Here is a 26,775-nt window from a genome sequence, read left to right as displayed (position 1 = left end):
GAGTTATAGTCCCTGCGCTGTACAGTCCTCACCACTGGTGTGGCGCTGAGGGTTAATGTGCTGCATTGTAAGGTTGGCAGTTCAAGCTCACCAGCCGCTCCTCGGAAACCCTATACAAGGTTGCTATGAATCAGAACTGACTCGACAGCACTTAACAATAACAGCAAACAGAAATAGTCAGTAGAAACCTAACACCATCTCTGTGACTCCCCTGCACCAACAGAGGGGAGGAGATTCTGCCCAGAGGCCCAGCTCCTTCTAGGAGGCCCTCAACAAGCCCTGCTCTCCTGGGACAGTGTTGAACAAGTGCCCGGGGGCCAAAGGGCTACTGGCCTCCCAGAAAGCTTCAAGTCTCTGCCCAAACCCACATCTCCTGAAGACCAAGACAGGTTTCATGGACAAGAGTTGGTGTTTTTAATTAATTCAATTATAAATAGCACAGTGGTTGGAATTTGTCATAAAAATTACATCCCCACCTCTTGCCTGAAAGTCTATTCTGCTTAGAAATCTTATTTTCTTTAAACTTTTATTGTGACTTGAGGGAAGGTTTACAAAGCAGGTCATCAGTATTACAGTCAACAAAGCAGAGACTTTGCTTCATTGTAATGAATGCAATCCTCTCCATACTTCTTCAGTTAGCAGTATTTACTTCTACTCATTTTAACAATTGCATTCCTCACTGTGTCCGGCTACATTCATCTTACCTCTGCTAACCTCCCTCTTGTTGCATATTTTACAACATTGGTTTTACACAATGATTGTCCCTTTGTGATTGACTAATGTCACTCAGCATAATGTCCTACAGGTTCAAGCATGTTGTGAGGTATTTCACAGAATCAACATTATTCTTCAGCATTTTGTAGTATTCCATGGTATGTATGTACCAAAGTTTGCTTAACCATCTTCTGTTGATGGGCATTTAGGATGGCTCCATCTTTTGATTTGTCTATTAGTAGACAATGGATCGAAGGATCCTGTTTTCTGATCCGTTCTGCTCTTGATGTCTCTTGACTGGTGCATTTAATCCATTCACATTCAGTGTAATTATCAATAGTTAAGAATTGATTGTTGTAATTTACCTTAGCGACCTCATGCAATATCTGTCTGATTAATTTTACTCAGCATACTGTCCTCCAGGTTCCTCTTTGTTATGTGGTGTTTTGCAGATTCTTCATTATTCTTCAGTGTTGCATAATATCCCTTTGTGATTATCAAAGTTTGTTTAGCCATTCTTCTGCTGATGGGCATGTAGGTTGTCTCCATCTTTTTGCTATTGTGAATAATACTATCGTGAACATGGGTGTGAATAATGCTATCGTGAACATGGGTGTGAATAATGCTATCGTGAACATGGGTGTGAATAATGCTACCACGAACATGGGTGTGAATAATGCTACCACGAACATGGGTGTGCACAGATCTACTGCAATTCCGTTCTCATTGTTTGAGGCTCTCTAAAAGGAGCTCTGGTAGCGTAGTGGTTATGAGTCGGGCTGCCAACCTCAAGGTCAGCAGTTCGAAACTACCAGCAGTTCCGCGGGAGAAAGATGAAGCGTTCTGCTCCATAAAGATTTACAGCCTCGGAAACCCTGTGCAGGGTCACTATGAGTCGAAACCAACTCCATGGTACTTAACAACAACAACAACCAAATAGAGAGATTGCTGGGCCAGATTTCCTAGGGTTGGGTTTTATAAGAGTGTTTTTGAGGGAGGGGGCCCATCGCCTTCTGGGGGAGGGGTGGCAGGAGAGGCGCAGGCTTAGAGGACATGGTCTTCCCTGTCCCCCCTCCCTTTCTAAGATCTACAGCACCCCTGTGCCAGGGCTGAGTCCCCCTCTGTAGATGGGGAGAACCCTGGAAGACTTGCCACTGAGTCTGAAAGGCTGCCTGTCCCCAAGGGGACTCCTAGGTCCCTTGCAGGCTCCCATGGGTGGGGGAAATCCCCCTTCCATGGATTAGCATCCTGGTAGAATCTTTTTTTGGAGTCCTGGTGTGGCACTGTAGACTAAGCACTGGACTGCAAGGTCGGTTTGAGCTGCAAGGTTGGTGGTTCAAACTCACCTGGGAAACCTTATACAGAGTGGCTATGAGTTGGAACCGTCTTAACAACTGCAAGAATCCTTTTTGGAAGTACAATCTGACACCGGAAAGCACTCCTATGCTTAGTGTACGATGAGCCCTGAAGGGTCAGACGAGGCTCTACGGCCCTGGGCGGAGAGGGGGTGGACCCACCTGCCGGACTGAAGCACATAAGAAGAAAGGAAAATGTTTTACATATAAAACGAACGCTGCTGTATGGGGAGACCAGTAAGAGGTACCTGGAATTGCCCAGGTTACCCCAGCCTGTTCAGAGGCTTGGGACTGGAACCGTTAGCCGAGGGTGCCTCTTGGGTCGCTGGTGAGAAGGGAGGGTGTGGAGAGATGGGGCGGCGAGCTGGGAGGGACCAGGTGGCACCTCCCTCCCCAACCCTTAGGGGTGCTGTAAGGTAGGAGGCCCAGGTGCGCCCACCTGCACAAGTCCCTACGGGGCTTTGGCGGGGGAGGGAGGGACGGACTACGCATGGTCGGGCGGGGCACTGGGTCCCTAAGGAGCCGGCTTGGAGCCGCCCCGACGCCTGGTTTCTGTGGTAACGCAGGCGTCACCAGAGCTTGTCCTTAGCCGGGTCTTCGTTTACCTGACTTCCGGGCCCGCTCGGCTCCTGCCATGGCCACCCTGGGAAGCCCGGGAGCCGAGAGTGTGGCCTGGGGCCCGCCCGCCGGTGAGTACCTGGTGCGGTGAATACCTGTCCTTCCTCCTGGAGCGCTCCCCCAGGTCACAGGCAGCGGAGCAAGGCGGCGCACGATGCGGCACGCTGGACACCCCTTCCTCTATCTTGCTCTCTTGGGGACCCTGTTAGAGCGTGGAGTCTGGGTCTGGGTGGTCCTGCCTCCGAGTTTCCACGGGTTCATTGCAGGGCACTGCTTTGTGAACTTGGCTGTCGTTTACAGCCTCTCAGTTTGTCCTTCTGTGGGATGCCCCTGCGACTTTGACTTGGCACGTCCTCCAAGCTTGAAGGTTCCTGTTTTCATGGCAGTGTGGGTGGGAGGGTGTTCCGGCCAGGAGGACGCCCCCTTGGTGTGGGACAAGTAACCTGGGCTCCTCCAGCTGATCAGGGTGCTGAGGGTGAGAGCCAAGCCCCCGTGAACCCTGAGTAGCTGTTCTGAGCCCTTGAGGACGGTGTTCCGGGCAGTGGTCAGTCCAGGCAGGCATCCAGTGGGTGGGGTTGCAGTGCAGGGTGGCTGGCCTGCCTGTGGTGTGCCCATAGCCTGAGCAACAGCTCTGTTGTGGTGAGGGTTCAATGTTGCCTGGGGAACTTAATGGGCACAGGGCCGGGCCTGGCAAGGCTCCCTAGGTGGTGGCCGGCTTAGGCAGCGTTGCTAGCCACATCAGATGTCATGGAATTGGGCAGAGCTGCCAAGACTCTGGCTGGCTTTGGCCTTTGAGGAGACTGGCCAGTCCTGTAGATGGGATGGGCTGTGGGGACAGGAGGCAGGGGCAGGTTCCACATGGGTCCCCTAATTCCTATTTGGCATGGCTGTGGGTTTCCCCTTGGTAAGGGTGAGCAGCGCTCTTCCAGTCTCCCGGTCTCTTCCCAGTTGGCTACAGACTGGGGCTGACTGGTCGGTGGGTGAGCCCAGGGCCTTTCAGTGTGGGTGGTGGGTACAGAGGTTGTGATTCATTTCTTAAATGCAGTGACGGTTTCCTTGGAGGGCTTGAGCCACGTGTTCCTCATCTGTCTCTGCCTCCTGTCATGCCATCTGGCCTTCCCAATGGTACTCCTCTGTGATTAGCTGTCCCAAATCACTGACATTTGTTTCACCTGGTTCCCGCCCTTGCATCTGCTGGCTCCATGTGGTTCCATGTCCCCAGGGGCCTAAGTAGCCCCAAGGCTTCAGCTGGCCTCCCTGGGAGTCCTGGAGGGAAGGCCACCCCATTTAGAACCCACACACCAGAGCCAGTGAGGCCTAGGGCCACCCCACCCCGCCCCACTGAATCCTGGGAGCCAGTGAGGGCTGGGGGCATTCCACCAAGGCCATTATAGCTGGTGACCCCAATCTGCAGACTCTAATAGAATATGTATGTGGTGTGTATGGAGTGAGGGTGGGGGGCATGTCCTATGGGCACACGTCCAGTCATCCTCACCTCTGCCTCCCACCCCCCATGTGTGTCCTGAGCCAGGACCAGCCTCTCAGAACTCCTGTTCCTGGCAGCAGGGCAGCTGCTGACTCGAGAAGATTCTGGTCGGGGGCCAGGCCCATTTTCGTCTGTTGCTCTAGGACCATGGATGGGTGTGGGGCTTGGGTCTGGGTTGACGGTTGGTACCAGCTGCCACAGCTAAGCTCAGGTCTTTGTGGTCTGAAAGCCGAGCCCAGAGACAGTGGGTGGAAGAGGCCTTCCCCTCCTTCTGAGTCTGCAGACCTGTACCCCAGCCTGCTCACCCCCATTCTGTTCACCCTCTAGCCTGCGCAGACCCCCCAGTCTCCCAAATGCTCACCTCCCCAGCCTGTTCAGGCCCCTCCACCTGCTCTCGACCCCAGCCTATCTTCTCAGCTCCCCCCAGCCTGCTCAGCCCCCCTATCCTGCTCAGCCCGCTTGGTCTGTTCATTGCCCCCCTATCCTGTTAATACCCAGGTTTTTCAGGTCCCCACAGTCTACTCCCCCCTCCCCCCCCATCCTGCTCAGGTCCCTCCAGCTGCTTGGCACCCACCCAGACTGTTTAGCTTCCCCCAGCCTGCTCGGGCATTCCCCCCATTCCCAGCCTGCTCACCTCCCCAGCCTTCTAAGATCCCGAGTCTGCTCACCACCACCCCCAGTCTGCTCAGTCCCCTCCAGTCTCCAGCCTGTTCAATGTGATTTTCTGGGGACGAGGCGGTGAGAAGAAAACAGTGCGGCTAATTAGAGTGCATCTGCTGCCTGTCCCAATCTGGGGGAGTAAGAGTCCCCGAGGCCCATTCAGTGTGCTTTTCACAGTTACTGCGGCAGAGGGTGTGGTGGGCACAGCCAGGTAGGGGACAGGGGTGGGAGCTGCACTCTGCTAAGTATCCATGTCTTAGAGCTGGGCAGAGCAGGACGGGGCCAAGTGGACAGGCCAGCAGAGGTGCTGGGGTTGACTGATGAGGTCTGGCCTGGCTGCTACCTTTCTTTCCCTTCTCTGTGCCCAGCCCACCAGGGTAAAGAGCACTTTACACCCACGTGTCTTCTGGCTCCTAGGGACCCATGACGGGGGCGGGGCTGGGTGGGAACTAATGTCCTGCAGAGGGCAGCGGTGGTCCAGGGGTAGACTTCTCCCTTCCAGTCAGGAGACCCGGCCTCCGATCCACCAATGCTCCTCATTCAGGCCTCTGCCCATCGGCCAGTGGAGGCGGGTGTGTTGCTAGGATGCTGAGTAGGTTTCAGCGGAGCACCCAGACTAAGAAGCACTAGGAAGAAAGCCCTGGAGATCTACTTCCGAATCTCCAGCAGTGACCGCACAACGGGGTCTGGCGGGAGGCCAGGCAGTGTTTCCTCCCTGGTTCCTGAGCTTGCTCTGAGTCAGGTGACTTTGCTTCATGCTGGGGACCCTAGGTGGCCGCCATGCTTCACTGGCCTGCTTGTTGGTCCTGGGACTCCTCAAGGCTGATACTGCCAGGCCCCAAGACAAGCAACGTGAGCTGAGACTCAAGTCCACCGTGGGCTGCTCGCCTGGTGTGGTCCCGAGGATACCACAGACAAGTGCTTAACCAGTGCCTGGTTGAGGTGGAGAGGGGCTGGGGGGAAGAGGGCCGGAGGAAACGGGGATGGGGATGGGAGGTTCCTGCCGAGGAGCCCTGCCCTGTGGGGGACACAGGCAAGGACCAAGTGGTAGATACAACTGAGGCAGAGAGGGGCCTCCCAACTGACCTAGGGGCAGCTCAGGGAGCCAGAGGCAGCAAACCGTGGTCCTGGCATGGGGAACCCCTCAGGAAAGGTGCTGGCATTAGCAGGGTTAAATAGCATGGGGTGAGAGAGTCCCCCTGAAGGATACAGGGTCAGGTAGGCTGGGGGGCATTATAACGGATGGGCTAGTTAGTGGGTTCCCTGCAGGGTGTGAGGACGAGCAGGCTTGGGGGTTCCTGCATGGGGTGGTTGGGGTTGGGTGGGTTAGGGTTAGGGTTAGGAGGCTCTTTCAGGGTCCTGGGTATGAGGGCAGGCTTTGGGTCCCTTCAGAGTGTGGGGACAGGCAGGCTTGGGATCTCTGTAGGGTGTGGGGATGGCAGGCTTGGGGGTCCCTTTCAGGGTGCTGGGGACAGGCAGGTTTAGGGTCCCTGCAGAGTGTGGGGGATGGGCTTTCATATCTGCAAAATCTTCAGAGAGGCTGCCCTGCACAGGGCATTATCTTCAGGAGAGAACGAAACTGGAAATCGAGCTGTCTCCAGTGCCCCCTAGGAGGTGTCTGGGGCCAAGGGTGGTGTAGAGGTGCTAGGGTCACCCCAGTTTCCCATCATGCTTCCAAGGTGTAGCCAGGGCATAGCCCAAGCCGTATGGAGTCTGTGTGGCATCCAGCCAGCTGTCCTGGGTGCAGGGAGCAGCTCATTCACTGCAGCACCCACTGGATGGTCGAGGCCCTCAGCACTGACCCCCAGTGTCTAGTCTCTGCCTCCACCGTCCCTGACCCCATGGCATCTCCCTGCACCGGCCACTGACCCCCAGTGTCTAGTCTCTGCCTCCACTGTCCCTGACCCCATGGCATCTCCCCGCACCGGCCACTGACCCCCAGAGGCTGCTCTCTGTCCCCCTAAAACCCTGATTCTGGAATCTGCTCTCTGTCCTTCACAGTCCTGATTCCCAGAGTCTGCTTTCTGTTCCCCCAACAAGCCCTGACCCCTGGAGCCTGCTCTCTGTTTCCCCATAGTCCCCAGCCCCCGGAGTCTGCTCACTGTCCTCCCTGACCACTCCACATTGAATCTCTGCCCACCCTCCATCCCTGTTCTCAGCACCCACTCTCCGGGGCTGCTGGTTGGTCTCCTTCAGGGTCGTAAAGAACCTCACCAGCAGGTCTGATCAATTTCAGCCTCACCACAGGATGTCCCCAGTGGACAGCGAGAGTCCAAGCTTGGAGGGACTTCTGACCAGGCTGATGGTGGCGGCACCAGCTGGGGACCCCTGCTGCAGAAGTACGTCTGGGCCACGAGGGGTGGTTCTGGGTCCCTGGGCTGGAGCTGGGTTTGACCCTGCTAGGAGTAGTGATAACAGACGCGGTTAAATATTGTGCTGCTAACCGAAAGTTGGCCAGTTCAAACCCACCAGTTGCTTCTCAGGAGAAAGACGAGGCTGTCTGTTTCTGGGAGGATTTAGTCTGGGAGACCCTGTGGGGCCGGTCTACTCTGACTTGTAGGGTGGTTCTGGGTTAGCAGCAGTGATTTCGGTTCTGATCTGAACCCTCTCTGACCCTGACCCTGACTCCGAATACAAGGAGGGTTGCAGAGTCAGATTAGGGGAGGGGGCAACACCGTCTGGGGCTCTTTGCTGCTTTGTCGCCAGGGGCTACTGGACAGCAGTAAGGGCCCCGCGACTATGGGTGGTTCAGACTCTGCCCTTGGACACATGTGACTGGCCATGTGTGCCAATGAATCCAGCTATGCCCTGAGTTTGGGTGGGACTGGACATGGTGACCCTCTGCAGTGTCCTGGGGAAGGGTCCTTGGATGTGTCTTCAGGGCAGGCCCATTGTCCACCCTGTCTAGGATGGAGGAAGCCCCAGATAATACAAAAGGTTAATGTGCTTGGCTGCTTACCAATAGTAGACAGTTCAAACTCACTCAGAGTACCTCAGAAGAAAGTCCTGGTGATCTACTTCGATCAAGATACAGCCAAGAAAACCAACCAGAGGAGCTCAGCTTGCCTCTGTACCAATGGGGCCGCCACGAGCCGGTGTTGACTTGACGCCAACTGATTTGGTTCTTTTCATTGGATGGCAGAACAATGACCATGTTCAGCTGTCAACTGAAAAGTTGGTAGTTAAAGTTCACTCATAGGAGCCTCAGAAGAGAGTCCTGGTGACCTGCTCCTGGAAAAGCAGCCATTGAAAAAAAACATCATGGGAATAAGAACCAACAACCCTATAGAGCTCAGGTGTGCTCTGCACGCACACAAGGGTTCCCAGGAGTTGGAATCAACACTGCACCACCTGGTTTTGGTTTATTTTGTGGGGGGTTGTGCAGACCCCCTTTCTTCAGAAACACTAGAGAGGGACCGCCTTTAGGGCAATTCTTAAGCTAATAGGTGATCCTAATGGGTGGTATAGTAGTGGGCTGCTAACTACAAGGTCGGCAGTCCAAACCCACCAGTCACTCCTCAGAAACCCTTTGTAGTCGGCACTTAATACTTAACAGCGACACCAGCTGTGCCCTGAACAGCAGGCACTGACCCCAAAGGCTAGGGTGGGCGCCCCGCGGCCCAGCGTGCTGCTGCTGCTGAGGACCAAGGCTGATATTTGAACTGTGCTCTTCAGGGGCCAGGATGAGCCCACATACTGCCCACCACAGTGTCCTGCCAAGGAGCCACGGGAGGCTGACTGGGCAGGTGGCCTCCTTCAGGGTTCCTGGTCCCTGTCTCTAGCTGCTATTTCTGTGGGCAAAAAGTGCCCCAGTATGAGGCAGGGACAGCTCCAAGACCAGTGCCCCATCCTCAGTCCAGCCTGGGAAGTAGAGGGGGCCTAGGGAGGGGTGGTGGGTGTCAGGGTTCAGGCTGACTCCTCCCTCCTGCCCCTCCACTGGCAACTTCTCCCCCTGCCCACTCCTTGTGTTTCCACTCTGAGCCCAGAGCAGCCAAAGCGTCGGCTCACTTACCGACAGTGCATCCTGGGCCAGTGGCATGGGGCAGGTGGGGTTGGGGGATGAAGGTCTGCTTAGGGTGTCCCTAAGTGGACGGCCTGAGGTCCAGCTGCTGAGTGACACAAGTGTATTATGCTGTCATGGCACGGGGCCCCTGGAATTCTCTCCCACCAAGAGGCAGCCCCCCAGGAAGTCTCCGAGGCAGCCCCCAGCCCAGGCCCGTCTGCATGACTGTCCTGAGGGCTTGCGTACTGGGCCCAGGGTCCCGTGCAGGCCAGTACCCAGAACAGATCAGTGGCTAGTTGGCCTGAGCTGGGATGGACTTCAGGCTGCAGAGGCCCAAGTTGCCATATGACAGGACCAGCGGACTCCCAGGACAGGGCTAGTAACCAAGGCTGCCCTGGTCATGGGGCTACTGCCCACCTGCCTGGTGGAAATGCCTCAGCCTTGCCCCAGGAGTGGGGCCCCCAGTCGACCAACAAGCCGGAGGGCCAGCGCCAAGCCCCAGACGTGTGTGTACAGCATCCGGCAAGTGCTCGCCCACCTGGTGGACGTTGGAGGCAGTCGGTCAGGGTCAGGGTGGAGTCAGGGTTCTTCCCCATTTGTAGAGCCGGGCAGTGACAGTACCCCTCCCCAGGTGTGCTCAGGATGCTAGAGGACACACCACAGTACCTCCGTGCCCCGAGCTGTCAGCCTGTGGCTCTGATTCACGCTCTTGTCCTCCATTAGGCAGTGAGCCCACTCAGAGCCTCCCCCTAAGGGGGTGTCCTTCCCCACGCTGTGTGTGAAGCAGGAAAAGTGAGGTTCAGAAAGGGTCTGGGGGTGAGGGCGCTGGTCAGGAGGGCTCCACCCTGAGCAATGGATTGGCACCTGACCGTCATATCTGCTTCTCTCTCAAGGGAAGATGAGTGCTGGTCACCTGTAGCCAGTGATGGCCTCCGGGCTACCCAGAGGCGGCCTGGACCCACCCCGAAGCCAGCTGTCCTGAGGGGAGCCCCCTGTGAGGCCTGGCTAGACCCCAGCGAGGTGCCAGACACCTCAGCACCAACCTGCAGCTGCCCCATGTGGTCTGGGGGTGAGGAATCTAGAACCGGAGGGAACGGCGGCAGCAGTTCTGTGTCGTCTGGACGCCTGTCTGGCTCCTCGGGGGGCCATGAGTGCACTCCTGCCCCTGGGCTCTGGAAGGAAAGGCCCCCCCAGGTGCTGGGGTCCCCGAAGCAGCCCAGGAAGACTGACCCTCGGCTGGAGCGTCTGCGTGACAAAATCCGGGCCCAGGCAGCTTGGCAGGCCAGCTGTGGCTCACTGGGCACCTCAGCGCCCTCCAGCGCCTCCCGCCTCTGCAAGGGCTCCAAACTGGCGCCTCGGAAGAAGGTCCGCAAGGTGGCGCGTGCGCCTGTCCCCCAGGCCAGCCCAGGTCAGCGGCAACTCTGCCAGACAGAGGCCAGGGGGTGGGCTGGTGGGCTCTAGGAGGACTCAGGGGCAGGAGTTGAGTGGGTTCAGGTTGGCTGCAGGGTGTATTTGGAGGGTCTCAAGGACCAGTCAGATGGAATGCGGAAGGGAAGGTGAGGCAGGCAGTGTTGAGGCTAGAGGGATTGATGGAGGAGAGGCCATGTCCCCTGCCGTCCCCCGCCCCCCAGGTTAGGCCTGTATTTTGCTGGTGGCCTTGGGGAGGAGGAGGGCAGGAAGTGAGTGTGTCTGTTGGCAAGGCACCACTCCCTCCAAAGTCCCCTCCTCACCCCTCCTCTGGGGGACCGGGCGTTCGGAGGTTGGTGATGCCTGTTTGCATAGCGTCCCTCTGTCCTCCCTTTCTGTATATGGGGACCCCACTCCTGGATTGTTAAGATACCCCCACATGCACATACACACTCCTGTGTGACCTCATGTTAACCTGACAGATTCCATTTGCAAAAACCCCATTTCCAAACAAGGTCAAGATCACAGAGACCAGGGTTCCAGCTTCCACCTACGTTTGGGGGAGCAATTTAATCCATAGCATTCAGGTTTGTGGGGACTCAGGTCAGTAACACCCTAATAAAGTCCACTTGGCTTTTAGGAGGCTCCCATGCTTTCCTCCCAGCTGTGTCCAGAGGTGGACTGGGGGAGACGGGAGGAATGAAAGACACAGTGACACCCAGAATCCCCTATGGGACAGACACGAAGACCAGCCCTGTGGTCAGACATGAGCTATGTTTAGGGAGACAGGAAAGGTATTTTCTTCATTAAAAAGAAGTGTTTCTATTATTATTGCGTCTTTCTTAATGAAAAAGGGACAGACAGAAAAGGGAAGCAAAACCCCTAAAGTCTGTATTCCTGCCCACTCCCTCCTGAATTACCCTGGTAATTTTTTTTTAAAGTTTTCTTGTGAATTGATTAATAGTTGACATGGGAGAACACCAGTTTTACACTCATCATTTCATTGCAATGATTACAATCTTTTCCGTGCATCATCATTCAACAGTATTTGCTTCTATTCCCTCTGGTTTGTTTTTTTTTTTTTTTTGGAGGGGGGGATGTACACAAAAACACTCAGGAATACATAATCATTTAAACAACCAAAGGGCACATTCTGCAAACCTGGCAACTCTTAATCCAACATCCTTCCAAGCTGTTTTCTGTAGACACCCTCTTCTTTGCCAACTGGGATGCCAGCCATGCAACAGGGTTGAGCTGTGCACTGCCTCTGCCACAGAATTCTCTCACCTGTTCACGGAAGCCCCTGAGACCATGGGGCTGTGTCTGGTCTAAAAATAGAGCAGCTGTGAGCTGCAGCTCTGTGGCATGGCCACGTGTCCGGATGGCCTGGGGTGACGACGCTAGATGGGAAAGCTTTAGAGAGCTGTCCTTGAAGCTGCTCTCCAATCTCCCTCTCCATGCTGCCCTTCCCTCTCTCTGCTCCAGACTTCAGCGTCCGGCGTGCTGCTGAGACCCAAGTGGAAGACAAAGCATCTCCCAGGTGTGAGCCTGCCAGGGCCTCCCAGCGCCCGGCCTCTGGTGAGTGGACACTTGAACCTCAGTGTGGACAGCATAATGCTGGACCTTGCTCCAGTCACAACTTCTCTAGCTCCGTGTTAATGTGATGATCCCACTCAGAAATGAGGACATTTAGGGTCAGAGAGGTCCCCAGGCTGAAATGCCTCCAGCAGCTAGGAGTCCGACCCAGCCTGCCTTTCCCTCTGCAGACTGCCCTCCCTCCATTGCTCCCTCTCCTGGACTCCACATGCTGCAGGCCAGGCTGGGCTGAGAGTGGGGGCCTGGGCAGGGGAACAGGTGAGGGTCTTCCTGTCTCATCACATGTCAGCTCCCCAGTGGGCTGTCTCTGACATCTTGCCAATGGGGGACATGTCCTGCCTGTCCCCCCCAAACAGCCTTACCCAGGAGATGCCATAAGTCAGAGACTTGCAGTTGAGTAGTGTTTCCTCACTCATTTCTCAGTGAAGGGGATGGTTGATGGCGGAAGGCAGGATCTGCCCCTTGGGGCTGACGGGCTGGCAGACAGCGTTCAGGAGGCTGGACTTGGGGCTGGCAGGCTGGTGGACTGATGGGCAGTGTTCAGAAGCCTAGATTTGGGGCTGGGTGCTGGCGGGTGGCATTCAGGAGACTGGACTTGGTCGCAGGCATTAGGAATGTCAGGAATTTGAGCAGGTCTTGACTGCAGATATGGGTTTGGGCAGATTCCCTCTGTCCTCAGAGTGGGGACTGGGTTGGAAGCGGGAAGACCATCAACAGGAACATGTGAGCATTGTCCCTGTGGCTTCAGGGAGACGATATAGACCCATGAGGGAAGGTAGGAGGAGGCTGGAGTAAATGGGTGCCTGGAGTCACCTGACCTAGGTCACTTAGGGTACCCACGGCTGGGGTGAGGTGGCAGTGGGGCTCTGGCTTAGGAGAGCCATATGGGTTTCTATGGGGCTGTGTGGTCAGTGTTGTGTCCTTGGAGAAAGATCCTCAGCCACCCAGGTGCAGCGGGGCCGGGCAGTGAACGGGCATGTCTCAGGCTGGGCAGTTGATCGCTGGACAAAGGCTTTCTCCCTGATCCACCAGCAGCTGTCCACAGCATTCGGTCCCCATTCCCAGTCCTGGCCCGGTCATTCACACAGAGTCATTCACCCTCACCAATGTCCTGAGCACCTGTGGGCTGGACCAGAGCTGGGCGTGGGGACTACAGGAACGAGAGACTGGGTTCCGTTCTGGGGTTCTCGTCCACAGTGCAACACCTGCTGTGAAGGTGGACGTGGGGTGCCCAGTCCTGCTAAAGGTGCCCCTGCTGGTGGTCCTCACCCTGAACATCAGGAGGAGCACGGTGCCCACGTGGGTGGACCAGGCAATGCAGGGCCGAGGGGCATGAGACCCTGTGTCCCCCTCCTCACTGTCCCCCTCCTCTCTCACTGAAGCGCCAAGAGAAAAAGCCAAAAGGACCAAAGGTTGTTCTTGTAAAAGAGAGAAGGCGTCCAAATTTCCCTCACCTCGAAGAGCTCCCAAAGGCAAAGGTGAGAAGAGTCGCTCATTTGGGGCCCACAGGGGGACAGTCCCAGGTCTAAGTAGGCAAATGGGTTTCACCTCCAGTGTCTATGGGAGTGGGCTTGGGTGGAGGGACTTCGAGCCCCAAGTCCCCACGTGCAGCTGTTCTGCTTGCCGCGCCTGGCCGGAGAACCCTATGAAAACACCCTCTCCACCACACTCTGGAACATACATCCAACTCATTCACTCACATGCTAACATTAGGATGCATTTAAAGGGCATGTCTGCTTTTCCATTAAAACCAACATGCCAGACCTTTTGCCATAGATTCTGACTCTTGGTGCCCTCACGTGCAACAGAGTAGAACTTAACTCCTTAGGGTTTTCTTGGCTGTTTTACCACCGGGTGATTTGAACCACTAACCTTCCGGTTAATGATCCACCAGGAAGCATGTGTATTGCCTTTGCTTTTCTATTCCACCTCATGTCAGGAGCCTCCCTCCGAAGCCGGTGGTGCAGGAGCTGGGTCTACCGGGCCAGGCTGGTCTGGGGTCCCCAATTCCAGGCACAAATTTCACACAGGCCCTTGGATGAACCCCGCTGATCCCACAGCTCTGGAGACGTGGAGAAGTCAGGTGGGGCTGTAGGTGTTAGGGTGAAGATGAGCTTTGAAGTCGGCTAAGTAATCTTACTGCTGTGGACCTGCCATCCAACTAAGGGGTCTACCACTCGAGGAGCTGGACAGTGTGTGGGGGCCAAGCAAGCCTCCACCACCCAGCCAGGACTGATCCACCCACTCCAAGGAAGGATTAGATGTGTGTGTGTGTTTGTTTGGGGGGGGGGGGGGTGGCTGGGGCTAGGGGAGGAAGAAGGGACTGGGTCTCCATTGCATGGGGGGGGGGGTTGGGTGGGTAGGGGAGGCTGGCCGCAGAGTTTGCAGTTCTTCCAGGCATCTCCTGAGCAGTCAGGGTGCAGTGATGGGAATAGAGCTAGCCAGGTGCCCAGCTCTCCTCCATGGTTGGCAGTGTTACTCCCATTTGCAGATGAAAAAACTGAGGCTCAGAGAGGTACGGCAGCCTGCCTAGGGCCACTCAGGGCAGAGCCAGGCTTGCAACCTGAGTGTCCTGCTCAAGGCCTTAACTTGAGCAAGTCCAGCCCTGTTTACTTGGGACCACACTTTTGTGATAGACTAAGTACTCGACCACGAGGTCCATTTGAACCACAAGGTCGGCAGTTCAAACTCAACAGCCACTCTTCGGAAACACTATGAGTTGTCATCAACTCAATGGCACTTAACAACACACCTGGGCATCTTGTCAGGCAGGGTCTGCCCTCAGCAGAGCCTGGGGTTGTGGACCACTCACAAGGGCCCCTCAGGTGGGTTGAGGTCAGCTTGCTGGGCCTTACTCTAAGCTTGAGAGCTACTTCTATTCATCCCTGTGCCTCCGTGTTCCCCCATACCATGAGTTCACGGCTGTGAAGGGAGTAGGGGGCGTGTCCTGTCTGATACCCACTATCCCTGTTTGTGGGCAGAGCGGTGGCTCCCAGCCGGATGAATAAGCATCGCCCCACGCCCACACTCAGCAGCCGGCAGGGCAAGTGGTGATAGATCAGCAGTGAGGGATCGTGAGGCGGGGTACACTGGAAGGTTCCAGAAGGTTCACTGGCAGTGGCTCTGCACACACACCCCCTTCCACCTCAGCTTTTTGGTTTGTTTTATTTTAATGGCTCACTTGAAAAATGACCAGCTTTGCGTCCGACATCGGGTCAGGAGGGTGTGCCATGGGCCACATTCATCATTGTAACCACGGTGTCACTGTGTTGGGGCTGACCATTCGTTTCTGTCAGGGCTGGGCTCAGAAGAGATGAGTTTGGGGTCAGAGGTCAGAGCCACAGGACTTGGGAATTGGATGAATTAGAAATTCGCTGTAGTTAACAAAAAATCAAATTACAATAGTTATAAAATATTCATCCATCCGGCCAGAGGAAAATGAAGCCAGATATTTAATTTCAGATTATATCACCTCACTTTGCATTTTTTATCATAGATTAAGTCAGCGCCGGAACTCTGACAGGGTACTTTGGGACTTCATCCATTCCCACAGATTAAAAATCCTCTCGTAAAAAAATTAATTGCCATTAAACTGCTCGGGGGAAGAAAAAGATGTGCCCTTCAGGACCCATTTGTTTCCATGGTCCCCTCGGGCGGCTAATGGGAACGCGAGCTGTCAGGGATGGTGGGGCCCGTTCTGTGCTTCTCAGGGAGGCTAGGACACCTAGGACGATCCTTGCTCTGAGGGTCTCTCCTGTCCTGCCTCCGCCTCGGCGCCCTCAGAAACCTAGATGTGGACAGTTCACCCGCCCACCAACCTGCAATGTTCGAGACCCCAGCCTCATCCTCACCGACCCCATAGGAGGGGCTGTTAGATTCAATTCTTCCCATTTTACAGATGGGGAAATCAAGGCACCTAGAAGAGAGGTCACTTGCCCAAGACTTACAGCTTAACGAGTACCAGAGCAGGCAGTTATACCCAAGTCTGGGACGCCAAGGACCTCCAATGCGGTCCTGGAGGAGGCGAGGAGGGCGTGGCCTCCGGGAGGCGTGGTATAGGAGGGCGTGGTCTCGTCGTCCTGGACTCCGGACGGTGTGGCTTGGGTAGGAGGTGGTGCCGCAGTGTCCTGTCTTCAGAATTGTTTGTTGTTATGTGCTGTCGACTCGGTTCCGACCCATAGCGACCCTGTACAGGGTTTCCGAGGCTGTAAATCTTTACGGGAGCAGAAAGCCTCATCCTTCTCCTGTGGAACAGCTGGTAGTTTCAAACTGCTGACCATAAGATTAGCAGCCGGATTCGTAACTACTAGGCATGCTATTCGTGGTCCCTCCCCTTCTTGGGGCAGTGACTTCTGACCTGGGGCTGACTTTGGGTCAGGGCGGGGCCAGCAACCTGCCATGCCTGGGATGGGTGGGTGTGGTGGCTCACCTGCCCTCTAGGAACCCTCCTTGGACCTTCCTGATAAGAACCGTATCCCCATGGCTGGCAGGAGAAATCGTGGCTGGGGCCCGTGATGGTGATTTCAAGCCATGTGGCGTTCCCAGTACAACAGCAGGTCTCCCAGAGTGTCGGTGCCCTGGGCTGGCCTGGGGTGGGTGGTAGGGGGACCTTCCACAGATGTGGCCTTGGCCCCATCTGGGCGCAGCTTGTGTTTGACAGGGTGGTGCCCGTGTTGGCATTTGGTAAATGTGATCTGGGGCTATGGAGTAAAACCTTGATACCAGCTCACACGTATGTGTGATGTGGTCTCTGCTGCCTTGGCGAGGACCCTCACCCGCCAGCCTGGGTGTCGTCATTCATTGATCCTCACCTCTGTTGCTGCTCATTTCACCAGTTTAAAAACCAATCAATTCCCTCCAGCTCAGTGCGAGCGATCTCCCTACCTGTGGGCCCCCGCTCTTATCTTCAGCATTGTTACCCACCAACATTTGCTGGGCCCATGCTGTGTGCCTGGGTCACTGTGTTTACAGACAACCCTTTAAGTTGGCTTTGTTGTCGAGCAGATTCCGACTCATAGCGACCTTGTATAGGATTTCTGAGGTGGTAAATCTGCTGGAACAGAAAGCCTCATTGCTCTCCGGAGCAGCTGGTACATTTGAACCACCAACCCCACAGTTAATAGTTAACAACTGCTAAGGAGCTCTGGTAAGGAGCTCTGGTAGCGTAGTGGTTACGAATCGGGCTGCGAACCTTAAGGTCAGTGGTTCGAAACTACCAGCCACTTCGCAGGAGAAAGATGAGGCTTTCTACTCCCGTAAAGATTTACACCCTCGGAAACCCTGTACAGGGTCGCTATGGGTCGGAACCGACTCGACGGCACTTAACAACAACAAGGAGCTCTGGCAGTGTAGTGGTTATGAATCGGGCTGCTAACCTCAAGGTCAGCAGTTCAAAACTACCAGCTGTTCCGCAGGAGAAAGATGAGGCTTTCTGCTCCCTAAAGATTTACAGCCTCAAAAACCCTGTACAGAGTCACTATGAGTTGGAACCGACTCCAAGGTACTTAACAACAACAACAATCCACTACGTCACCAGGGCTCCTTAAAGCCACTTTATTACCCTCGCTTTACAGAAGAGGCGTTAAGACCCAGCCCTCCCCTCTCTGGTCCTGTCCGCAAGGGGCCCGACCAAGGATGCTATGGCCCAGCTTCCTAAGCTGTGCATCCTGGTCCTGCATATGTTATGATCTTTCTGTTTAAGATTCTGAGTCGGTGGGTGTGTACGCCTGGAGGAGAGGACAAGATCTGGTGAGGTTACTGCTTGGGCCCCCTCCTGTGCTCCCTGGGCGCCGGAGCCAGGCACCCTCGAGAGAGCCAGCCCCCACCTCGGAATTAGGTACCTTGTGCTGTGTACCAGGATTCTGGGACCACTTTACACTGACATTGGGTGGGGGGGGTGGAGACAGGGCTGGAGGTGGTGGTGCCTGGGATGGCAGCAGCCCCTCCCCAGAGCTTTGCTCACATCTCAGTCAGAGGGCACTTGCAGGAGAATTGTGTGCAAAGTCCCTGGTGTGGGCTCTATCCCCGAGGCCCCTGAGGAGCCAGGGCAAGGCCGTCTGGGCTCTCTGGTTTAGGATGGGACCTGTAGGTTCTTCCAGCCACATCCACCGTCCGGCCAGAGTCGGTGGCTCCAGGCCAGCCTTCCGCCAGCCACAACTCACAGAGGTGTGGCACCTGTCTCAGAGAGCACCTGTGTATCCACAATGCATGCAGGAACCAAAAGGGATCTCATGGGGGAGGGATGCTTGGCCTAAAGGCCTTCCTGGGTACCCATCCGCCCTGCAGCTTCTGAAGTACTTCACTTTGCAGGAGACAGTAAGAAGGTTCCAACTGCCCCTGCCCAGACGCCCAGCCCAGCCTGCAGTGACCAGTGGGTGTCCGCCAACACACCCAGCTTGGTCTCGTGGGACCAGCCAGTTACCATCCAGACTGCCATGGCCATCCTGCAAGAACTCCGCCAGCAGATCCAGGCTGGGCTGGACTTGGCCCAACGTCCCCAGTCCAGGCAGAGGTCTAAGCATAGACCACCCAAGCTGGGCCTGCAGGACCCGACAGAGACGAGGCAGCAGGGTCCTGGGGAAGTTCTGGACACCCCGGGTGCCTTCTTTAAGAGACCCTGGGCCATGACAGAGGACAAAGATGGCCACTCCGAGAGGACCTGCAGCTTTCCCAGACAGCAGCCTTGCAGTGCCTCGGCAGGATTGGGGACCTCCCCAAAGAGGGCTTGGGATCCCACCTTCCAGAGACCCAGGAGTCACCCTGAGAGGCAGGGGTCCCCACTGCCGAGGCCCTGGAGCACTTCAGCTGGCCAGACCTGTGAAGACTGGGACAGCCCTGCCCGTTGGCCCTGGAGCCCCCTGGAAAGGCCCTGGTGTTCCTCGTTTGCTCAGCCGGTGGGCTCACCGTGTAAAGGAAGCTTCTCTCGAGACTCACCTGGGAAGGAGAGGGCTCAGGAGCTGCCCGCTGGCCAGAGGCCCCGGGGTGTCCCCGGCCCTCCCCACAGCTCCGCGTCCCTGCAGGAGTTCATGCGACAGAAGGCCCTGGCGCGGCGGCAGCAGATGCTGGAGGAGAAGGCGGCAGCTGTGCGGGCTCTGGAGCTCCGGGACCACCGGCTGAGGGAGGTGTACCGCAAGCAGAGGGAGGCTGTGCTCGGGAGGCCCACCCCCGTGGTCTCCCTGACCAGGCCCAGCATCGTGACTTTCGTGCCTCACTCGGCACAGGATGGGGTACAGCAACCGGCAGCCGGTCCAGGCTGGGCTGCCCCGGTGGTCTCCCAGACCAGACCCGGCATTGTCACCTTTGTGCCACACTCGGCACAAGATAGGGTATGTTGGAGAATGACCAGGTGAGGGTGGGCTGCCCCTGGGTGGCTGGCTGCCAGTTCTTGTTAGAAAACCAGGTCTCTATGGGTCTGTCCCCTGGGGGAGACTGGTGAGGGGAGGGCTGGGACATGGGCTGCCTTCACCTCCTGGGGATGGGGGCGGGGGGGGGGGCAGAAGATCTGGTCTGGCTTTGTTGTGCTCCCGTGAGTCTCCAAATGTCTGCCGCCTGAGTGCATTGGGGTCCAGAGAGGGACCCTGTGTCCAAAGAGGGGACGCCGATTCTCCTGTGAGGCTCTGAGGGCCCCAGAGTGATGGGGTCTGATGGGTCCCTCTCTGCCCTAGGACCTAGACACCCCGGGAAGCCCAGGGCCCCCTGTGCTGGAATGGAGTAAGGTGACTTCAGGCTTGATGCTGGGGGACCAGGAGACCCCAGGCAGGTGGGTATGAAGTGGCGTGGAGTCATGGGGTAGGGACAACCGGTTTTTCAGGCACCATTCACCAAACGAGGTTGTAGAACATAAATCGTGTGGACTGTATGACAGTCCAATGGATGGCTGAGTTATCCCAGAAAACCAAGCTCTCAAGGTGTGTCCATAACTGCCCTCTTGTGCTTTACTATACATATGACCAGATGCAAGGGCTTCACAAAGCTCAAGGAGAAATTTTGTTACGTTTTAATTCCCATATTCCAAGAACTTGTTGAAGCCCCCTTGTATCCCTGTCTTAGTTGTCTAGCGCCGCAATGGTAGAAATACCACACACGGATGGCTTTAGCAAACAGAAATTTCCTTTTTCACGGTTTAGGGGGCTGTTGTTTCTGTTGTAAAGTGTTGTCGTGTCAGTTCTGACTCATGGCAATCTTGTAGAGGGCACCCAGGGAGCGGCTGGTGGATTTGAACCGCTGACCTTGCAGTTAGCAGTCCGGTGCTGACCCTGCTGCACCAAAGTGAATTCAGATGCCGGTTCTCCTGCTTCCAGGGAGAGCTCCCTGTGGTTTCGCATTTCTCCTCTCCCGTCTCTGTTTGCTTAATCCGCTCCTGTTGTAGCTAAGAGATTTACTCAAAACACAGCCTGCTCTCTCTTACCTCAACAACATAACAAGGACAGCCCATACCTAAGTAGAACTATAACCATGGTATAAACCCAAAGCCAGCCCTACTACCATTGAGCCAGATGTGAGGGCAGAATTTACAACACATGTTTGGAGGGTACGGTTCAATCCATAGGAATTGTTTATCTTTGAGTCTGTTCCAACTCATAGTAACACTATGTGCAACAGAACAAAACCCTGCCCGGTCCCGGGTCATCCTCACCATCATGGCTGCATTGAGCCCATCGGGGCAGACAATGTGTCGGTCCGTCTCATTGAGGATCTTTTCCTTTCTTACTGACCCGCTACTTTGCCAAACCTGATGGCGATCGGTCCCTTCTGATAACACGACTTCACTTCTTAGGGGCATTCTGTCTTTACTTCTTTAAAGACAGATTTGTTAGTCTTTTGACAGTCCGTGGTATATTTAACATTCTCCTCCAACACCATAAAGGAGCTCTGGTAGCGTAGTGGTTACGAATCGGGCTGTGAACCTCAAGGTCACTTAACAACATAAAGGAGCTCTGGTAGCGTAGTGGTTACGAATCGGGCTGTGAACCTCAAGGTCAGCAGTTTGAAACTACCAGCTGTTCTGTGGGAGAAAGATGAGGCTTTCTGCTCCCGTAAAGATTTACAGCCTCGGAAACCCTGTGCAGGGTCACTATGGGTCGGAACCGACTCCACAGCACACAGCCACCAATGCTATAACTCAAATGCATCAATTCTTCTACAGGCTTCCTTATTCATTGACCATCTTTTGCATGCATGTGAGGTGATTGAAAATACCATGACTTAGGGCAGGAGCATCTTAGTCCTCGCTTTTTAACGCTTTGAAGATTTGCCCAATACAACATTTGATTTCCTGCCTGCTGCTTCCATGGGCATTGATTGTGGATCCAAGTAAAAAGAAATCCTTGACAAGTTCATTTTTTTCTCCTTTGTTTATTGGCCCACTTCTTTTGAAATACCGTCAAGTTGGTTCTGACTCATAGTGACCCAAAGACAAGCTGGTGGGTTTGAACCACCGACCTTGTGATTGAAACTAGTCTTATGGTCCAGTGTTTATTCTACGGCGCCACCCCGGAGGTTCATTAGTGTATGCTTTACTTTTCTTTATGTTGAGGTGGCATCCATGCTGAAGGCTGCAGTCTTCTGGAGCAGTGCTAACACCCACACATGCGTACACACACATCTATTGTTGTTGTTGTTAAGTGCCGTCAAGTCAGTTCTGACTCATAGCAACCCTGTATGGGGTTCCTGAGGAGCAGCTGGTGAATTTGAACTCCAACCTTGCAGTTCAAACGGACCTTGAAGTCTGGTGCATTATCCCTCAGTGCCACACCAGGACTCCGTACGAATCTGTAGCCACACACGTTTTCTAAAAAAAATGTTTTATTGTAAATTATGTGATAGTTTACATGGGAGAACATTAGCTTTACATTCATCCTATCGTATATCATTTCATTGCCATGGTTACAATCCCCTCCATGCATCATCAACCAACCAAAGGGTATACACTACAAGCCCCTCTCCCTCTATTGGTCTAAAGTCTCCAGTTGCTCCATCTCTCCACGTCATCATCTCTGCCTCCATCTCTGACGTCACTGTTTCTCTGGGTAGGGTCCTGCTCTCTGCTTTTCTCCCTTGATGGTCCTGGGGACCTCCGCTCCTAGACTGAAAAGTTAATCACTCCTCTCCTTGCTACAAAACGTCTACCTTTACATTTCCAACCCTGGCAGACAGTCTTGGTAACAATTATTCACTATTGTATCACAAGAGACACATCCGCATTTCCTTTTATCAGCACCGCCTAGATAGATTGGCTACTACTCAGTGGAGATTCTGCCTTCCTCCTCGCCCTCTGGATCTAGGTTCCCTCTTAAAAACTTGTAAGAGCCACACTCATTTTTGTTGTTGTTGTTGTTGGTGTTGAAAATGTCTTATTGTTTACCAAAATGCCCTTTTCTCTTGCCTTTTTCATAATGGTGTTATCGCTTTGGTCAGCTGGGTGCAGCTACTCACATACAATGCTGATTTTCCCAGTCTTCCCATGGTGGCGCTGAAGGCAGCGCGGTGCCCTCACTCTTCCCCTGGTCCCATTGCTTCTGCCACACAGCTCACTCACACCTGTGTTTCTGCACTCGCTGTGGGGGGGCCAATGACCCACCCCCTCTGGCCTCTCTACCTTCAGCTTCTGCCTGTGTCTGAACAAAGCCTTCAGCGGCCCCCAAACTCGAAAGACAAAGAATGGCCGCCCCCTGCCGTTGTCTACCAACACTTCCCTGCGTCCCTGGAAACTCCAGGACCTGCCCATGAATTGCTCACAGCCACAGCAACTGTGCATCTACCTGGACCCCAAAGAGGCTGAGGGCTTGGGTGCAGCCCGCCCCCTGCACTATCAATACAGACAGGCCCGACTGCAGGCCCTGGAGACCACGGCCAACGCCCTGAAGCAGCGGATTGACCTGCTGACCGAGAAGCTGCAGAAACCGGAAGCAATGGACGTGCTTGGGGACCTGACTCCCAGCCCCAAGCCACCTGCCACCACGTTCACTGCCCCAGACTGGCCCAGAGCCTTGGTACCCAGCGGGGAAGCAGGACAAGTTGTCTCTCCCCTCCGTCTATCGGACCGTGAGGCCTTACCCTTGGACTCAGGCCAGGAGTGGTGGCAGCATGTGAGCCCGTGGGACCAGTGCACAAGCAAGGTCCAAGGTAGGATAGCCCCAGGAGGGCTGTGCGTCTTGGGGGTGGCCAAGGGTCCTCTGAAGGCCCTCACTGCCCACTGTAGGATCTTGTGCCTGAGCCTGACCTCCCCGTGCCCACCTTTCCTCTCCTAGGGGGGGCTGGGGGAACATGACAATGTGCACCAAGTTCATGGTGGTACAGAGGGCTCAGTGCTCACTGGTGCCTGAAGTTGTTGGTACCTCAGAAGAAAGACCTGGTAATCTAATTCAGAACAATCAACCATTGAAAAGCCTGGGGTTCGCAGTTCTACTCTGGCCCACATGGAGTCGCCTTGAGTTGGTGTTGGCTTGACAGGAAGTGGTTGGTTGTCCAGAATATGGGGAAGGGTGAAGCGCTGCTCCCCACCGGCCAGCAGTCACCGTGCCCCTCTCTGCAGGGCTCACGGGGCACAGGCCTTCTTCTGAGCTGGAGCCAAGGCTAGCGAGTGCTGCGGGCACCTTCCACCCCGTGAGCACCCTGGAAGGCAGGTAAGTCTGTGTCTCCTCGCATCCTGTCCACAGGGTGCCTTAAGAGTCTCCCGGTGCCCAGCCATGCCGGCTGTCCCGAGCTGGAGTCGGGGCACAGTGGGCAGGCAGCGGGGTGCAGCTCCTGATGCATCTGGGAGAAACCCCAGGACTGGCCAGCTTGTGTGGCTCTGACACTTGCCAGAATGAAGACCCCCACGTCACAGGGGACTCTGTCTGGACCCTGGCACCCACCACAGCACGCCTCAGACACTGCTTTGTGTTGCGTGGGCTCCAAGCTCTGAGGGCCTATGCCCGTGGTGCCCATTCCTGGTGGTTGTGTGCAGGTAGCCAACTCAGATGTCCCCATGTCCTGTGCCCGAGCCTTGTGTTTCCCCTTCCCCTGCCCTGGTGACAACTGAAAGGTTGACAGCTTGAACTCACCCAACCATGGAAGACAGATTTGGTGGTCTGCTTCATAGAAATGACAGCCAGGAAAACCCTGTGGAGACCACCCAACAGCAATGGGGTTTGGGCTCTGACGCCCTCCTTCCCTGCCAGTCACCCCCAGGGGCGCACTCCTGACACCTCCCTTGACTTCAGGGGCTGTGGGCTTGGTCTTGCCTTGGGCCTTGGGCCATAGTCCTTTGTGGTTCAGTGACACCCCCCACCCACCCACCTGGGCGTCGGGCTCTGTCTATGTCTGTGAGCTGCCAGCAGGGGGCAGCAGGGGCTGACTTTTTGTTCTCAGGAAAACACCCGCCTTTCCCCAGAACCTGCGTAGGGCAGGAGCAGGTGAGATGTTCACAAGAGGTTCTAGACACCAAGGTGAACTCCATGCATCCCAGCTGCTGAAGGCTGGAAAGTCCTCACAGCCTGTCTGCAAGCAGATGGCCTTTGTGACCCTGGAGTGGGACTGAGAGGGGCCAGGAGGGGTCCTGGAACCCCTCTGTATCTGGGGCCTGATGTGTTGGCCTCAGGAGACACAGAGGTGGCCTCACTGTCAGACAGGGTGCTCCTCCTGGACTCCGCCCACCCAAGTTCACACTGCTTTTGTGTCTCCAGCTCACACCAGGTGCCCGCCACGCTGGACCCCCCCTGCGGCTCCCTGCGGCTGGAGGAGGTGCTGGCAGCCAGGAAGGATGGTGTGGGGAGGCCCCGGAGCACTGGCATCTGCGGTAAGGGCGAACCCACAGATGAGCCCTGGGCTGGCTGGTTGGGGGCCCTGGGAGACTTGCTGGAAACCCCCCTGCCACCACCACTGCGCAGTCTCAGCTCCGTGCATCAGCATTAAAGTTTTGTGGAGGATTTGAGAACCTGTGTCTGGGATGTGCTCTTGCCATGCCTCTGTTGCGATTAACGTCTAATTTGGTAAAGGGCAGACTTTATTAACAACGGTGCTAGGTGGGGTCCCTCTGTGCAGGCTCCAGTCACCGTGGACAAGGCTTCTGTAGAACATTCTGGAGCTCAGGATTCTTTTTCCTTTCACTACCTATGTGCTTTCACCTCTGGTCATAGATGAGGAAGCTTACAGCCACAGGGCTAATGGATGCTGGCTGGAGGGCACTGCCCACAGCCTGGTGCCACACAGCCTGAAAGCCCCGTTGGTGGGCTGCCCTTCCCGGGTTCAGAGACGTGTGTGTGGAGACAGTGCCCAGGGCTGGTCCAGGGGAAGGGGCAGCCAAGGGGTCTGCTGTCCCCACGATGCTTGGCTGTCATCAACGGCTTCATATTTATTTTTCACTGAGTTCCTTTCAAAGCTCAGTGTTATTCCTAGGGGGAGCCTTGTGGACATCAGACTGTAGGGGGGTATACAGGTGTGTTAGTCCTGGGGAGAGTGACCATCAGGTTGTAGGGGATACAGATGTGTTAGTCCTGGGGTGAACCTTGTGGACATTGGGCTGTTGAGTGTCAAGTGTTATAGGTACTTCAGGATGCCCGTGCACACCTGGCCCCTCCACTTTTGCATGCAGCCCCCCGTACAGCCCACCCTCCTGATGGGATATGATTGTGCTGTGAGACTGGTGTCTGGCGGGAGTTTTTGGGAGCCACACTTGTGCTCCATGAGCCCCTGACCCTGCCTGTTCCCCACATGCCTTCTGGGCCTGCCAAAGCCCTTCCCAGGTGCTCTTACCTCGCATGGCAGCAAACTAACCTGGGAGTCACCCCGGAAGACGCAGGGCTGGGTCCTCTGGGTGAGCTGCTGGACAGGGGCATGCGTGTGAGAGGGACGTGTCAGGGGTCACTCCTCTGTGTGCACACATGTGTGGGGGTGTTGGAAGTCACACTTGTATGTGTAAACATGTGTTAGGAAGTGGCCTGTGGGGGAGTCACACCTCCATGTGTAGACATGTGTGGAAAGTGACAGGAGTCACACCAGGGTGTATATGTACATGTGTGAGAAAGGGCACGTCAGGAACCTCACCCTTTTGTGTAAACATGTGTGGGAGGGGTGTGCTGGGAATCTCATCCATGTGTGGGTGGGAGGATGTGTGTCAAAAATCACACCTGCATGTGTACTCGTGTGTGGAAGGGGACATTTCGTCTAGGTACTCGTATGTGTTGGGGGAAGGGGTGTGTTGGTAGTCACATCTCTGGGGAGGAGGGGTCTGCAGGCCCACCTTGGTCATCAGGGTGGTGAAGACAGTTGCTCTCACTCCCACCCTCTTGCTTGCTCTGGGAGACACTCCCAGGAGGTCTCACAAGCCCCTTGCCTTTGACTCTGGACTCACGGGTCTTAGAGGTGCAGAGCTGCTCCATGGCTGTCTGTGGCTCCCTCACCCACTTGGGACTCTGGCCACATCCCTGCTGTGGCCTACACTTCAGTGGGGGCACAGAAAGGGAGCAAGCAACAGCATGTGAGACTTGTGAGCAGCAAATCAGGGAAGGCCCCTGTGCATGCCTCCCTGCTGTTCCTGGTTGACTTGGACACAGGAGCCAGGGTTGTGTCCACACCAGTGACCTGACCTCCTGGTTGGATTTGAAGGCGTCCTGCCCAAAGGCCGGTGGGCCCAGGGCTGTTTACAAACAACATTCAGGAATTATCGGCATTCTGGAACAGGAAGAATCACACACGTCCACAGAAGAGATAGTTGAGGATCTTCTGGAAGAAAATTTCTCTTACATCCCAAAAAAGTGAAAAGATAAGCATTCAAGAAGCTCAGTGAACCCCAGGAAGGATAAACCCCAAAAGAAAATCACCAAGATATATCATAATCAAGCTCTGCAAAATCAAAGATAAGGAGACACTCCTGAAAGCAGCTAGAAAAAAGAGAAGCATTAATACAAAGGCAAGCAAGTCAGATTAAGCTCGGATCTCTCAGCAGAAACCATGCA

At 55.4% G+C, this 26,775-nt stretch overlaps 1 protein-coding gene across 1 annotated transcript in view; it reads left to right on the top strand.

The window, feature by feature from the left end:
- The window catches only part of LOC102833779, a 76,983-nt gene that overhangs the window by 25,026 nt on the left and 25,182 nt on the right, over positions 1-26,775 (top strand). Inside the window, exons 3-20 of the mRNA XM_006863810.1 lie at positions 2,659-2,758; positions 4,501-4,635; positions 5,605-5,724; positions 6,911-7,014; positions 7,081-7,172; positions 9,206-9,397; positions 9,560-9,562; positions 9,730-10,244; positions 11,729-11,821; positions 12,928-13,125; positions 13,222-13,317; positions 17,541-17,675; positions 18,149-19,065; positions 19,504-19,598; positions 22,443-22,926; positions 23,089-23,155; positions 23,373-23,463; positions 24,505-24,617. Coding sequence (XP_006863872.1) covers positions 2,659-2,758; positions 4,501-4,635; positions 5,605-5,724; positions 6,911-7,014; positions 7,081-7,172; positions 9,206-9,397; positions 9,560-9,562; positions 9,730-10,244; positions 11,729-11,821; positions 12,928-13,125; positions 13,222-13,317; positions 17,541-17,675; positions 18,149-19,065; positions 19,504-19,598; positions 22,443-22,926; positions 23,089-23,155; positions 23,373-23,463; positions 24,505-24,617 — 3,550 coding nt within the window. The remainder of the gene's footprint in view (positions 1-2,658; positions 2,759-4,500; positions 4,636-5,604; positions 5,725-6,910; positions 7,015-7,080; positions 7,173-9,205; positions 9,398-9,559; positions 9,563-9,729; positions 10,245-11,728; positions 11,822-12,927; positions 13,126-13,221; positions 13,318-17,540; positions 17,676-18,148; positions 19,066-19,503; positions 19,599-22,442; positions 22,927-23,088; positions 23,156-23,372; positions 23,464-24,504; positions 24,618-26,775) is intronic.

The sequence above is a fragment of the Chrysochloris asiatica genome, unplaced genomic scaffold (genome assembly GCF_000296735.1).
Source record: "Chrysochloris asiatica unplaced genomic scaffold, ChrAsi1.0 scaffold00056, whole genome shotgun sequence".
NCBI classification, from domain to species: domain Eukaryota; kingdom Metazoa; phylum Chordata; class Mammalia; order Afrosoricida; family Chrysochloridae; genus Chrysochloris; species Chrysochloris asiatica.
The sequence above is the reverse complement of the archived record's forward strand: the minus strand, read 5'-3'. Positions and strand labels throughout refer to the sequence as shown.